The sequence below is a fragment of the Grammomys surdaster genome, unplaced genomic scaffold, assembly GCF_004785775.1.
Source record: "Grammomys surdaster isolate TR1022 unplaced genomic scaffold, NIH_TR_1.0 330, whole genome shotgun sequence".
Taxonomy (NCBI): domain Eukaryota; kingdom Metazoa; phylum Chordata; class Mammalia; order Rodentia; family Muridae; genus Grammomys; species Grammomys surdaster.
In genome coordinates this window covers 2,555,312-2,570,575 of record NW_021604749.1, presented here as the reverse complement: position 1 = coordinate 2,570,575, position 15,264 = coordinate 2,555,312, and the positions used below count along the sequence as shown (strand labels likewise).

The 15,264-nt window shown below is 40.1% G+C and overlaps 1 protein-coding gene across 2 annotated transcripts; it reads left to right on the top strand.

The window, feature by feature from the left end:
- Window positions 1-804: 804 nt before the first annotated feature.
- Window positions 805-12,322, top strand: CUNH11orf58 (chromosome unknown C11orf58 homolog). Of its 2 annotated transcripts, none has more exons than XM_028778249.1 (5): window positions 805-1,013; window positions 7,127-7,210; window positions 9,172-9,232; window positions 10,437-10,546; window positions 11,325-12,322. In XM_028778249.1, exons 1-5 carry the CDS (start codon window positions 951-953, stop codon window positions 11,547-11,549), a joined length of 543 nt encoding a protein of 180 aa, XP_028634082.1. In that variant the 5' UTR covers window positions 805-950; the 3' UTR covers window positions 11,550-12,322. The 2 variants fall into 2 exon arrangements, with proteins under 2 accessions (XP_028634082.1, XP_028634083.1); XM_028778250.1 differs by lacking the exon at window positions 805-1,013 and adding an exon at window positions 5,544-5,675.
- Window positions 12,323-15,264: the final 2,942 nt, after the last annotated feature.

Sequence of the window (15,264 nt, the reverse complement as noted above, 5' to 3'; positions counted from 1 at the left end):
TTGGAACTAGACTAAGGAGACAGTTGGAAAAGGTTGAGTGCTACTGTATTGTAACTTCAAAGGGGGTTATTTTATAGGAAACTCACCCTCCACCCGAAGAAAATAAAAAAGATACAGGATTTTCTGGCAGAGAGACTTCAGTCGAAGAAGTTTCAAATAATATCTACCTTAAGAAAGAGATCAGAGGGTTGGGTCACTCCTACCCAGAATACACTAAGCCCCGTAGAAAATGGTCCACAATTCTTGAGGGTGCGACACTTAAAACAAACAAACAAACAAACAAACAACCAGCCAATTAACAAGCCTTCAGCACCATACTGAACTCATTTCAGTGACTACTAAAAAAAGAAAAAAATTAATCAAAATTGCCTGGATATCTCGTGTGAGCAACAGAGACCACACATTAGGGTGGGGAGCCATTTTTTTTAAAGGTTTTTGTCTTGGGCCGAGAACTCGTATTCAAAAACCCTCAAACATTACACTTAAATCTATGTGTTTAACTATGATGAATGTGTTTGCAGAACCTCACACAAAAAAAGGCGAAAACCCACTCTAGGCCTCTCTGTGGCAACGAAGTTCTCCGCCAACGATCACCATCATACCCATCCGCGGGAAAGCTCCCTCTACACGCCGAAGAAAGCGTAGCCTCCGAGGGCACTCCCGCCACACCGCGCGAGATGCTTCGCTCGGCCTCCTGGGAATTGTAGTTTAAGTCACTGAAGACGGCTTACTCAGGCCAGTAAAGAGTGAGTCCAAAAAACTACAACTCCCGGTGTGCTCCAGGGTGGCAAGCGGCCGCAGCAGTGACGACTGTGGCGGAGAAGGCCCGGAGGGGCTCTGCGTTCTGGAGTGGCGCTGCTTGGTCCGGCGGCTGGGTGAGGGCTGCTGGTGTCGCGTTTGAGGAGAACTGCGAGTCTGTTTGGCATATCCCCGTCGGGATCCCAGCTACGATGAGTTCTGCCCGGGAGTCTCACCCGCACGGGGTGAAACGTTCAGCCTCCCCCGACGACGATGTAAATAACAATGGATGAGGGTTGAGGCCTACTGAAGGCTGGGGTAGGCCGGGAAGGGTGGATGGAGGAAGAAGCGCCCGAAGGAAGGGGGCGCAACGAGGGATGTCTTCCTTTTCTTACTAGAATCTGAAGGTTTGAAGAGGCCCTGAGCTGAGATCCAGAGACCTGCGTAGGAAGTGGGATTGAGGAAGGAAATCCTGAGAAGGGTCGAAAAAGAAAAAGAGCTTAATCCAGATGTCTTTGCGTGTTGGGGGACCGGTGAAGCTCATTTCTTAGTCATTTCAGGATAGATATGTCATACTCCTGATTCAGGTTTAAAACGCTTCTCTGACAATGGCAAATGTTCAATCACATTTGGACAAATTTTCTAGCCCGAATCACTTTTTTGCTGTGTACTGGTAATTGCTGCCCCTTTCTACACCATTCATAATAAACAGAAACCAATATTAAGCCGAAGATTGTGGTAGACAGTTTGGTAATAGAATAATGGCGAGGTCAGAGTGAGACCCTGAAGCTCATTTTGATGTCGAATACCTTTTCCTGTCTTCTCATGCCTTCAGCTTATCGGTTTAAATAATAAACTGTCCCTTATAACCTGTTAAATATTGACTGCAATGCCAGATACCGGAATTGAAAGATTAATAAAGAGGATGCTTATATTTGTCTTAGCTCTAGCGCAGTGTTAATGGAAACTGCAGGTAACTTGTACTAGTAAAATTAGGTTCTTCTATAATGAAATCCTTTGAAAACATTGATGGGAAAATTAGTAGGAAGGGAACGTGAGGAAGTCATCCTTGAGACAGATGAAATACACTGTCAGCTTCAGAATTGTAATTTTTAGTGCAATTTGGTGTCTTTCATAAGTCCTTTGTGAACCGTAATAGGTTCCCTGAACTATTGTGTAGTTAATGAGAGAATACTAAGAACTACACTCCTTTGGTTGAAAGATGGGCTGAAGACCAGAATAGTAAGACTATTTAAATAAATTTTAGTCCTGTAAGGAAGATTAGTAATCAATTAAAAAAGAGTGGAGGAATGGCTGGCTGGCTGTGAGATTAATTCATGTTCCTTGTCTTCCCTGGTACTGGAATTTAGATCTTACATTGTTAATACGGTCATTCTGCATTGTTAGGAACTTGTCTAGGTTTTTCAGTGATCTAAACTTTAGATCTAAAAGAGCTGTTACATTGTTTCCCTCCTGACTACCAACTGTGAATTGATTGCTAGGTTGTGATGTCACACATACTTTCTTTGATAGACTCAGAAATAAAACAACTTTTGAGCCAGGTGAACTTTGATATATTTCGGATCCTATAACTGTTGTCTTTAAAGGTGATTATAGTTGCATTTCAAGATTGGGACCTGAGACTTTGCCTATACTATCATAAAAATGATTGTGTTTTTAATGTTATGGTATTGTACAGTAACTTGTTGCTAAACAGTAGTTTTCTTAACTCAGTTTCCATTGTATATGTTTATTATTTTTACTGCTAATTGGATGTTACCTTGCTTGATATTTTTGTTTGTTTAGCTCATCTGTATTTTCAGTATACACCTGGAATTTTAGAAAATCAACTATCAGTAATGTGTTAGTATCTACTGCAAGGTTTTTTTGGTTCAGTGACTTGATGCATAATTGAGGCCAACAAAACCAGAAGATACTAGAAATAGGCATCATAGCTCAGAATGCACTGCTAAGAAAGGGTGACATAGAAGTAATCCCAAGTATATAGTCAGTGGGATAAAACATGACTGCAGTCTATGGTGAGGAATAATGAAGAGGTTTCATTGGTTTTGTTGAAGTGGATAATGAAAGCAGTTCTGTCAGAGTGGGAGAATCCCAAATATTCGTTAGGCGCTGTGTTTCAGAATATAGTATTTTGCTTGCTGTTCTTGGAAAGGAAGAACCAAAAACAACAATGCATTAAAAATGATAATAAGATTAGAGATTGTAAAAGATAGAGTTACTTAGGTAAAAACATCAAGATGTTTGCTGCTGTGTTCTTGTTGGGTATGAGTGTGCTGGTCATTGAAACCTTGTGTGTAAGCTACAACCCCAGCTTGAGTGTATTCTGTAATAGAAGGGGAAATGTTGGATTCTAGATGTTGTGATTAACAACGTTGTTGTTGTGGTAATTATTTAAAACGGCCCCTGACTATCTAAGCTGCAATGGCTCTGCCTAGCTCAGCTGCCATGTTTCTCAGGAGGCCACATGCATGCAACAGCTAGAACCGGCCAGCCAGAAACACCAGCCCTGCCACCCACAAGACGCCAGCATGAGAGATGGCTCTGCCAATCTTCCATGCTGTCTCCGCAAGACAGGGCATTGCCCAGGCCATTCCGCCATCCATGCGGGCCCAGTAAGAGAATGAGACTCTAATTCTTATAGATTAATCAAAGGCTTATATATTTGGTAATGATCAGTAACAAGATTCCCATATAATCAGAAGAGTAACCCAGTACCCAACCTAAATATACCAACTACCTTTGACTGCTACAGACACGTGAACATCTGCCTCCATCTCCTCTCTCTTTCATTGGAAATGTTGGAAAAGTTGGATTCTAGATAGTTGTGTTTTTAGCTTTTTACAGTTCTGCGACTGTGGCTTGTAGACCACGAGCTAAATTGGCCCAGTGCAGTATGTGTGAAGAAGCAGAAGTTGTAGCCAGAGCATGAGAGCAGCTCCTGAACCTTAGTGTCCTTTATTATGAGCCCGTTGGTTTGCTTGTTGGACTGTGAGTGGCTCTAGAACAGTGGTTCTCAACCTTCCTAATGCTGCAACTCTTTAATGCTGTTCCTGTTGTGGTGGTCCCCAGCCATAAAATTTTTCTTTGCCACTTCATAACTAATTTTGCTACTGTTATGAACCAGAGTGTAAAGATCTGGTATGCCACCCCCAAAGGAGTCTCACAGGTTGAGAACCACTGCTCTAGAGGGAATGAGAGTGGGAGGTTATTTGTAAGTTAAAGAAGGTTGCATGTTGAGCACCCCTTAGGCTGAGAACCAGGAGGGTTTCAGGTTTCAGAATTTGTTGGATTTGGGAATATTTGCATATTTATAATGAGCTATCTTGAGGATAAGGTTTGAGTATAGGTAAGAGATAGGAAATAGATGACCTATTTCATGCATACACAAATGTGCCTGAAGGTAACTATACACAATATTTTGAGTGCATCTACCATTGACTTGAGTTACCTTGTAAGGTCAGCTGAATAATTTGTGCCATGTTACCATTCAAAAGAACTTTGGAGTCAGAGCTTTTCAGGTTTTCATATTAGATTTTTAACCTGTATGCAACTCTTCATGTATTGTTGAGATGGTTTCTTTTGTTAGTGGTGGTGGTTTAGTTTGGTTTTGGGTTGAGGAGTCAAACCCACAACCTCATACATGCTAATAAGCAAGTTCTCTACCACTGAGCTATGTCCCCAGCCATTGGGATTTTGATTCGAAGGTACTGTGTACCTGAGGCTGATATTAAATTTTCTGTGTAGCCCCCAAACTCAGGACACTGCTGCCTTCATCTCATGATTATAGATAGACATGGGCCACCACACCAGTCATAAAACAGACTTCTGAAAAGTCTTAGTAAAAAAGGAATCAAAACTAAGTTAAAGCCAGGCGGTGGTGGCGCACGCCTTTAATCTCAGCACTTGGGAGGCAGAGGCAGGTGGATTTCTGAGTTCGAGGCCAGCCTGGTCTACAGAGTGAGTTCCAGGTCAGCCAGGACTACACAGAAAAACCCTGTCTCGAAAAACCAAAAAAAAAAACTAAGTTAAACGTCAGTCTTGGCTGACAGAGCAAGTGGTTTAGTGAGAATAAGGATTGGTAGTGGTGGTATTTTATTATAATGAGCTAGAAATAGTTAAGACTAATTGATCTATAAAAAGATCTGCGGTCATGGAAAGGAATAGAGATTTGTAACTTAGGCAGCCAAAATTATAAGAACATATAATCTCCTCACCAAATGTAATTTAGAACAAGTGGTGTGGTGCAAATGCTTTAGCTCTCATGCCCAGGAGAAGTTATTCTCCTTGTTTTAAAAATTCCTCATATTTCATTAATTTTCAGAGAAATAAAAAGGGACTATCACTGACTACTAGGAGTTTTAATCTAAATTTAACAATAACAAATCTAAACTTCTACTCTATTGGTTTCTGATTTCTAACAGTCTTTAAACCCAAAGAGTTGGCATCCTGTTATAGAGCTGATTGCTCATTGGTGTCGTGTATCAACTAGAACACATGGTTAAAGCTTGCTTATCTGTCCCTAATAGGTTTGAGCTTTCTCATCACTTCTATTTCTTGTATTTTCATGTAATACTTGGGTTCTTTGAAAACTGACCATTTTGTGTTGGAAATTTTTCACCTTTGCTCCATAATTGTAAAACATTTTTTATTTTTTTATTATATTTTAGTTAGAATGATCAATCCAATGAATGTCTTCATTTCTTTATCATCTTTTTCTTTTAGTCACCTTTGTATGCACACCTGTCTTCAGCCTTTGCCCATTACAAATCAAGTAAATGTTGTACACATATAATAAAAGATGAAGTAAAAGTCAAGCATCCTTTTAGAAAAATGAGATGGTCCCAGCTCTTCTTGCAAAATGAAACTCTTTCTGCAAATGGAGCCCTTCCCGTTGAGTGGCTTTCTGGATGAGGGTACCACATTCTTTATTCCTGTTTTGTCTCACGTTGATTGGTGGGTTGGAAAAACTCATCTAGTCATTTATAATACAAAGAATCGGCTTGAGTTATTTACACATAACTTTGTCCTCATTTTTAGTCTATAATTCTGTACTACCTATTTTACTTTCTTTTTTATTATTAATTTTTGTGTGTATAAGCATGTTGTTTACAAATATGCCTGTGCACCAAGTGTACCCATGGAGACCAGAAGAGGGCGTGGATTTACTAGAACAGGAGTTACAGTTGTAAACTGCCTTGTCAGTGCCGGGAATGAAACCCAGGTTCTCTAAAGAGTATCCATTGCTCTTAACCACTGAGACAACTCTCTGGCCCTCTTCTTTTTTAAAAACCTTAGTTCTAAAATGCCTTTTGTCAGTTTTCTTCTTTTGGGTAAAAAATTTAAAATTCTGCACAAAAGATGACATTTTGACAGTAAAGTATTTGACACAATATAGTGCAAAAAGTTTTTTTCTTTTCTGTTTCCTTACTTTTAGTCGGTCTTAGTATGGCTGGAAGTGGTTGACAGATTATAATGAAATCTTACATTTGTTTCAAGATGTAGAGAGGAAAATAAAGTTATTATGATTCTATAGTATTTAAATTGACAAAAGGGTTCTGTGACCCATTGTTACTTGAAAAATACAATGGATTTTTAGTCTTTTTTTTTTTTTTTCTTTTTGGAGTAAACTTTATTTCTGTTCTTTGAAAGATCTCTAAGAAACAATAAAACATTTTGGGTCTAATAAATAATTGGAATTTCTCAAACCAAAAAAAAAAAAAACCTGAAAGATTATGATGACATGCTATTCCTTAGAATATCAGCAAAGTATATTTTTGAGTGATTTATTAAATTCTTTGTGTATGTGAACATGTGTATATACATGTACACTCAGCGTAATTCCATGTCACACTACATGGAAGTCAGTTCCTTTCTTCCACCTTGGAATCCCAGGGGATCAAACTTAAGTTGCCAGGCTTGGTAACAGGCACCTTCTCCCATTGAGCCATCTCACTGGCACAGACACAGAATTTTTAAAGCTTTGTTTAACAGTCCTGGCAACCTTCTGGTACTAAGTGCTCTAGTCCCCCTTACAGCTTGATCTAGCGCAGTAAGTGTCACAGATTTGCATCCTGGAGCTTGGGATCCTCAGGAATGGGAACACAGTAATGTATGAGCGCTCTATGTGATGCTGGCATTTTCGGGCTTTATAGTCAGAGCTGTGGCTGTAACAAAATTACGGGTTCTGCCATGAGGTGAGGGAAGGGAGTCTAGCAGAACTCAGATGTGATACATTGATTAACTTCTAAAAACCATGAGTCCAAGTTAGTTAAAACTTGGAGTTACAAATTGACTGTGAATATTTTAGTATTTGTAAATGCAGAACAAAAACTAAGATAACTGCAGCTTGGATCTTTTTCTGCAGCTTGGATCTAGCAATTGGGAGGCAGCAGACTTGGGCAATGAAGAAAGAAAACAAAAGTTCTTGAGACTTATGGGTGCGGGAAAGGTAAGCATTGTATGTTTGTTTTTATCCTTTTAAAACAGTGCTGTGTTTCTATGGGTTAAGTGAGGAGGATGGGGCATCTCGGGTTCCGTCGTCTTGATTTACTTTTGGCTTTGAGAAATATACCTAGCCTAACCAAACACTTTCCATTTATACTATTTCTGAACAGTCTGGGCTTTTCTCTACCTTTGGCAGTGTGGTTAAGAGACTGTATGAAGAAAATTCGATTTGTGTAAACTTAGCTGATTGCTTGCTGCCTGATGGTTTTCATAGGAGGCATTTCTAAGCAATTGTAGCTGCTGCCCAAAGTCAGAAATCTGTATTTCATAACCCTTAAAGTATCAGCCAAGAGAATATTCCTTATCAGAGACCTAATTTTAGGAATGTTGCATGTATTTTGTAATACAACTGAATTTAATTAAATGTATAGTTATGGGTGCTAAGAAAGCACTCTTTGAAAGCCTTTCTTTTCCTAGAAGTTATGTTTTACAAACTACATTTGAAAGCATTGGGAGAGCATTCTCTTCTTTTCAGCACCCCAAGATAAAACCCCACCCTTTGTTTTTGTTGTACATGGGAAGCCCTGGTGCATTTCACCAGCAGTTACTGATTATCTAGTACATGCCAGCACTGCTCTGTGTCCTGGGTATCACCAGTGGTGACGTCGTGACTATTGTACTTTGAAAGAAACTGAAACTTAACACAGAGTCACTAATGTGAGGGAGCATACAGTAGTGGCCAGTTATCTCTGACTTTGACACCCAAGAAAGCTTCCAGAAATAGTAGTGGGCAGATCTGCAGGCTCAGCTCCCAGCAGAGGGTTCTGAAGAGAGAGGGCCTGAGGAAGGCAGACCCTCTCAGAGCTGTCAGGAAGCATTTCTGTAGTGAATCAATGATCCATGCTCCCTGATGATTTGCAGTTTTTCATAGTACATAATTTTCTCTTGGCATTTACAAATAAAAGATTTGTTAAAGGTATATAAAGTAATAATTGAGGGGACATGATAAAGTACTAGGATGAAAATTCTGACAGACTAAAAACATCATAACAGAATCTGTAAAATTTGGTGACCAGTTAATGGGCTTTCTACCATCATGTAAATCTTTGCCTAATGGGCTGAAGGTGGAGCTTAGATGTGTCCTTAGGTAGAAGAAACAGGAAGACATACATGTATCTCCACAGGTGCTTTTAAATGTTACTTTGGAATTAGATTTAATCTTTCCCTCTTTTCATGGATCCTTTCTTTACTTTAGGAAATGAAATGGGAAGTATAAAGAGTGGGCTGAACTAACATAATGAAATTAATTATGTAGTTTCTTTGAATCAAAGTATTTTTATGTTTTGTATTACATGGTTTCAAGGTCTGTTTTTGACAGGTTGAAATTAAGGGTTTATTGTAATCTCTTAAGTTGCAGGCCAGTGTGGTTTACAGAATAAGTTCCAGGACAATCAGAACTACATAGAGAAATCAGTGTTGAGATGGGGGCAAGGGGCCATGGCAAAATGATAGCACACACTCAGTAGGAAAGAAAATGCTTGGGCTAGCTTAATTTTCTCATTATGTATCACTTAAAATTCTAGCCTGGGACAGCCATGGTGGTGCTTAACTTTAATCCTACCATTTGGGAGGCAGATGCAGGTTTATCTCTTATGAGTTCAAAGCCAGCCTAGTCTACATAGTGAGACCTTGTCTCAAAATATTGGAACCTGATCTCCCTTTGAGTTTTCTGTCACCGTATTCTCTATTTTGTTTTGATGGCACTACCTTCTGATATCGTATAATTCACTGTTTAATCTTTCCTCTTGTTAATATGTGATTCCATGAAGACAGAGATCTTGATTTATGCCTTAGTCTTCAGAATATTCCAGAAGCCTGCAGTAGTTTCTACTACATTATAGTGAACACCCAGTAATTCTATTGAATGAGCAATTTCAAGTTTTAATATATTTTCTACCTTTACAGAAAGAACACACTGGTCGTCTTGTTATAGGAGATCACAAATCAACATCTCACTTCCGAACAGGTAAGAAAAACATTAAAATAGAGGTGCTAGATGTATATTATTTTGAGCTTTTCTGTTCATGGTTCTGTTAATTAAAGCATATCCAGGGAAATATATTCTATTTGGAAAACAGTTGCCTGGCGTGGTTAAAGCCCTGGTTTTGCAGCACCAGAAAAGGGAAAAAATATATATGGGAAAAAATTTTAATAAAAACTGCAAATTAATGGATTTTAATTCAGTCTGCTGGAAAGTAAACAAAATCTTGGTTGTTATTAATTAACAGCATAATCTAGACTAACTAACAAAAATTTTAACTGAATCATTTAACTTTATGTGACCTATCTTATATAGTATATTTCAGAAATCATTTGCTCCATCATTTTTCTGACATTATTTCAGAATGATTAGCATTGTTCCATAAGGAAGAACATCAATTTTGCAAAATGGAAAGGCATTTTGGCATTTAATACTTCCTCTTTTAAACTTGAGAATTGTAGCAAAGTGAAATGACAGGAATGCGTGAAAAGACCATGACAGTCCTTGCTGTGCTCGCTAGATAATGAATGCCAAAGACATTGAGAGAAAGGTCTGTGAGGAAAATAACCCAAAGCACAAAAATTTGTGATTGGAATCTAAAATTGCTTTTGTGTTTATACACTAAAGCACTGTGCCCAGTCTTGAGTACAGACTGTTGGGGACTATCTGTTTTAAGTGGGGTTCACAGGGCTGTTAGTGCGCCTCTTCCTAGTGCAGAGTAAGTACGAACATACAAATGTTGCATATTAAATAACTTGAGTTTTTAGTTTGTTTTTATCAACTGAGAAGCAAAGACAGACACCAAGGAGCATTACCAGGCCACCTTGAAATGACCTTAAATGCTCTGAGCAGAATTGCTCATTTTTGTTCTCTCTGTTCAGAAACAGATGCTCCTGTTTGTTGGAGGTTTTTAAGTCAGTTGGAGAAAATCTTCAGAGTGATCATTAGAAACTTAATTTAGAAGGTTGGCTCCTAAAAGTCCCCATAAATATGTCTATGGCTACTGTGTTGTTTAGTGGGTGACAACTGTGCTACAGAAACTGTCCACAGAAAGAAGGCATTGTGAAGTCAATCACAGTTAGAGAACTCAGCCCTGAATAGAATAGCCTCTGTTTTGTGGGTCTTTTTGTGTAATCAAATGTTTTTGTTGATTTGACTGAATCATAACCAAAGTACAATGGACACGCAGGGGAAGAAGACAAGAAAATTAATGAAGAGCTGGAGTCTCAGTACCAGCAGAGCATGGACAGCAAACTGTCAGGAAGGTACCGGCGGCACTGTGGGCTCGGCTTCAGTGAGGTATGACTGCTCACAACTGGAACATGATTGCTTTCTCTTGTCAGAGCAGCCGAGAACCCTAATAGAGAGAATGCTTTCTTGTTGGCTACGTAAAACACTCGTACTTACAGCACGTCTCTGTCACTAGAGAGTCAGGAAATATTCTTAAGGAGTTAAAATGAGTTTTCTAATGTTGGCTTAGGGTAAATTTTACTTAACCTAGGTGGACCTTTAACAAATATGAATAAACATTCATAAGATAGAATCTGTGATTTAAGTTTAAAATTCTGGTTTGTTTCTTAGCTGTTTCTTGACTGGTCTCTGTAGTAAGTGCCAATGTGTAATAGTGACTGGAACGGTGTGAATTACTAACAGATGCTGTTTCACAAAGAGATAAGCAGAAAATTTCAAGCTAGAGGAGGGAGACAACAGCAGAGTGCTCCTGAGAAGCTTTTCTTAGTCTGGAATGGCTGTCTTCAGTCTTCCCCTCAGCCACCAAGGATTTTAACTTGTCTATGAAATACTGACCTGTACTATTAAGTGGACTGCTTTGGGGTTTTTTCTTTAGAATGTAGGTAGGATGTTTTGAGACAGGGTCTCACTATGTAGCCCCTGCTGTAACTTGAACTCATGGAGATCCACCTGCCTCTGCATCCTGAGTGCTGACATTATTGCATGCACCACTGTGCCCAACTAAGTGGGCTGTTTTTAAGATAGTTCGGATCAGTCTCAGTCCCGGGGTTCTGTACTGGCCAGTGGTGCTTGTCTTTCCTTCATAGGCCTTTGGTTGATGTTCTAGGTAGAAGGTCATGATGGAGAAGCCGATGTGGCTGGAGATGACGATGAGGACGACTCTCCTGAAGCTGAGAGTCCAGAGGACTCGGACAGTGACTCTGAGTCTGAGAAGGAGGAGTCTGCGGAAGAGCTTCATGCTGCTCATCCTGATGACACAGAAGACCCGAAGAGCAAAAAAGATGCGAAGAGCAATTATAAGATGATGTTTGTCAAGTCCAGTGGCTCATAACTACCAAACACTTAGTCTTTGTATTAAAAGTAAGCCTTATTGTTATAATGCACAGTGGAGGACTGCTTAGAGAGCACAGACCTTTGTATTATAATTTTTAAAAAAGGCCCTTTTAAATAACTACAAAGAGTGTTTGCTTTCAAATGCCGTGGGTTACATTTCTCCAGGCATGACTATAACCATTTTTGTAAAGAGTCAGAGTTGTATAAAATGAAAAATAAATACTGTACTCAGCTTCCTTTCATATTAGCATCATCTGCCCTCTCCCACCGTTTGCCCCGTAGGTGCATGATGGGGGACACTTGCTTTGTCTGTGGTAGCTCTTTCATCTTCGTCTTTTGAGTTGTTCCTATTTTTCTCTTATGTAACTCATTTGATGCTGTGATGTGTTCCCTTGACTATACTTTGTTAAAGTGGACCTGTCCATCATGGATTTGGCTGCCACCAGCCACGCTGCAGACCATCGCTGACAGTCCATGCTTGTTTAGTCTCTGCTCTCGGACCAGAGCAAGCACAGGACACTGGTGTGTGGAAGTGCCCTGTCGCATCATTCAAAGGTTGCAAACCCAAAATGTCTTTATATAATTTGATTTTACTGTATGGTAAAGTTTTGATAAAATTTGGCCAGTTTTTACAGAAGAAATTATTTCTCTGCTCATTTAGTCCTGTGTATTTAGAAATATGTAAAACTGGATTTTTTTTTTTAAGGTACTATGTGACCAAAGTTCATTTTTCCTCCTAAGGTCTAAATAAAGAGAAAGCAGTTTCCCATATTTGGCTGTGATGCCTTTATCCTCATTGTCTGTAATGGGGAACAGGCTCTCTGAGTGAGAAGTAGGAAACCATGTTCATCTCCTCGTCTCTTGACTGATGGCTGAGAGGAAGCATCACCAGGTGACTGCACTGCTAGAGCAAGGCGGGACTCTTCTGCTCTCTACTTGGTTTGTGCACAGTTAACATCAACACTGTATGCAGCGTACCTTGAAGAAGTTTGGTTTTAGCTTAAACATTGATTTTCAAATCCAGCCTCCGGGATTGTACATTATAGTTAATTTAAGTAGAAGCTGAAAGCTAATTTATGTTTAAGAATAGATGAGAGGCTAGAGAGATGGCTCAGTGATTAAGAGCACTGGCTGTCCTGCCAGAGGATTCGGTTTCTATTTCAGCATCTACATGGCAGCTTACAACTAATTCCAGTTCCAGGAAATCCAGTGTACCCTTCCCACTTCCTCAGGCACCAGGCACGCAAGTGGTGTACAAACATACCAGGAGGTAAAACACCACTTAAGAGTAGAACCATGAGGTGCTGGCCTGACATCCTAGTGCTAGGGAGACTGAGATGCTCACCCTGAGGCCTTGGAAGCTGCACAGAAGGACTGTCTCAGAAATACTAAGGGAAGCTGGAAAACCCAGCTGCTTGGAGGCACTTCACTCACATGGAAAGGCTATCTATCCTCAGGACCACAGAAGAATACCTCATCGGCTGGTGTATGCTGCCCTTTTGGTGGTCCAGTGTCTGAGAGATCTTGGGGGTCCAGGTTAGTTGAGACTTCTGGTCCTCCTACAGGGTCATCCTCAGCTTCTTCCAGCTTTTCCCTAATTCAACCACAGGGGTCAGCACCTTCTGTTCATTGGTTGGGTATAAATATCTGCATCTGACTCAGCTACTTGTTGGGTCTTTCGGTGGGCAGTGATGATATGTCTCTTTGTGAGCATTCTATAGCCTCAGTAATAGTGTCAGGCCTTGGGACCTCCCCTTGAGCTGGATCCCAATTTGGGCCTGTCACTGGACCTCCTTTTCCTCAGGTTCTTCTCCATTTTTGTCTCCGCAGTTCTTTAAAACATCAGGAAATTGGACCAGTAAGACGGTAGAGGCACTGGCTGTCAGTCCTGCCCTTGACGACCTGAGTTTGCTCTTCAGTACCCGTGTGGTAGAAGTCAAGAACAACTGCTTTGAATTGTCCTCTAAACTTGCAAACATGCTATGGCAGCTGAGCACACACTAAGTAAATGAGATAGAAAACTCAAAGAATACAAATTATTTTTGATCAATTGGGCACAGTAGAAAGGTTATGATTTTCCATACTAGTGACTTCATCCATAACTGTCCTTGTCCCAGGTTTGTACCCAGAGGTGCAGCCTAACAGAGTTCCAGCTGCCCTCAATGACGAAAATTCATGTCATTGCTAGTAGCTAAAAGCTTGCTAGACATTTAACACTTGGGAGAGTGGAAGAAGTAGTTAATGTCCAGTGTGATGACCTCACTTGAGAATGCAATTGGGTCACCCTGCAAATGGGGAAATTCATTTTTGCTACCAGGTGAGCACACGGGGACGTCCCTTGCTGCTCTGTCACCACTGACAGAGATCACACCTTCCTGCTAAGGACCTACCACCTTTAGATGGACCCAAAGCCTGCAGGTTATTCTGGAAAAAGATCCAACAAGCCAGTGGAAAATGCTGGAGGACTTCACAGTGCCTGTGACCCTTTTTTTTTTTTTTTGTCTAGTCAACTTTAGTTCTTTTTGTTCATCTGTGGGGTTTTTTGTTTCGTTATGTATTTTGTGGACAGGTTATCTCTGGATGTCCTGGAATTCAAGGATCCCCATGCCTCTGCCTGTAGTGTTGATGAGGGCATGTAGTTGACATTATACCTGACTTCTTATTCTTATATAAAAAACAATCTACAAGTTAGGAGCCTCTTTTCCTGTCTCTGTAATGTCTTTTCCTTCTGTCTTTCATGAACTGGACTGGCAGGCTGGCTCCCCAAGTACAAATGCTTCACCCTAAGCCAGACAACCTAAGTTCAATCCCAGATCTGATGTACAGTTGCCTGACCTCCACATATCATGCACTATGGTGTACATCCCCTTTCTGAAAAAATATAAGAAAATAAATATATATATATATATATATATATATATATATATATACACACACACATATACAGACACATATATATACATATATATGTATATATACACATATATATGTGTGTATATGTATATATGTGTGTGTGTATATGTATATGTATGTATATGTATGTATATGTATGTATATATATAGCCCAGGCTGATGAATATATTTTTAATTCCATGAACTTGTGCTTATTAAAGCCATAGCATGGACAGGTGTCCCACAACCCAGCTCTCTCCATTATTGATAATAACCTAAGCAACTTGAGCACAGTGTGTCGAGTGGCCTTTCCTTGCATCAACAAAAGCACAGCAAGCTGAGCATCTTGGTTAGTCACTGTGAGGCTACAGTGAAGCGGAAGCGTGCAGGTGAGTGACTAGGAAAGGCCAGCGCTGTGAGAACAAGTGTGGGGCTGGCGAGATAGACCAGCATTTAAGAGTACGGGTTGCTCCTGTAGCGGGTACAGGATTTATTCCTAGCTCCCACATGGTGATCACAACCACCAGAGACCTGAGTGCTGTTAGATGAGGGTGAACTTCCATGTGGGTGCTAAGAATTGAACCCAGGTCCTCTGTAAGAAGTGCTCTTAATTGTTGAACTCTTAATTGTTGAACCAACTTCGCAGCCCCTCCTATAATGAATTTAATAACCATTTCTATTATTACCTACTTCATTCCTTTCTACAATCCACCCCAACGTGACTTCTACTGACCCTTGACACTACAGTGATTCCACCAGGATCCTATTTTCCTAAACCTTGTCTTGTTTCTTCCTTGGCTTATTAGTAGTGTCACTGTGAC

What these genes read in the sequence shown, in the direction of transcription:
- CUNH11orf58 (XM_028778249.1), top strand. Translation starts at nt 951, where the DNA reads ATGAGTTCTGCCCGGGAGTCTCACCCGCACGGGGTGAAACGTTCAGCC. An exon ending in CAGCCTCCCCCGACGACGAT is followed by an intron (nt 1,014 to 7,126) that starts GTAAATAACAAT and finishes CTTTTTCTGCAG; the next exon opens with CTTGGATCTAGCAATTGGGA. An exon ending in GACTTATGGGTGCGGGAAAG is followed by an intron (nt 7,211 to 9,171) that starts GTAAGCATTGTA and finishes CTACCTTTACAG; the next exon opens with AAAGAACACACTGGTCGTCT.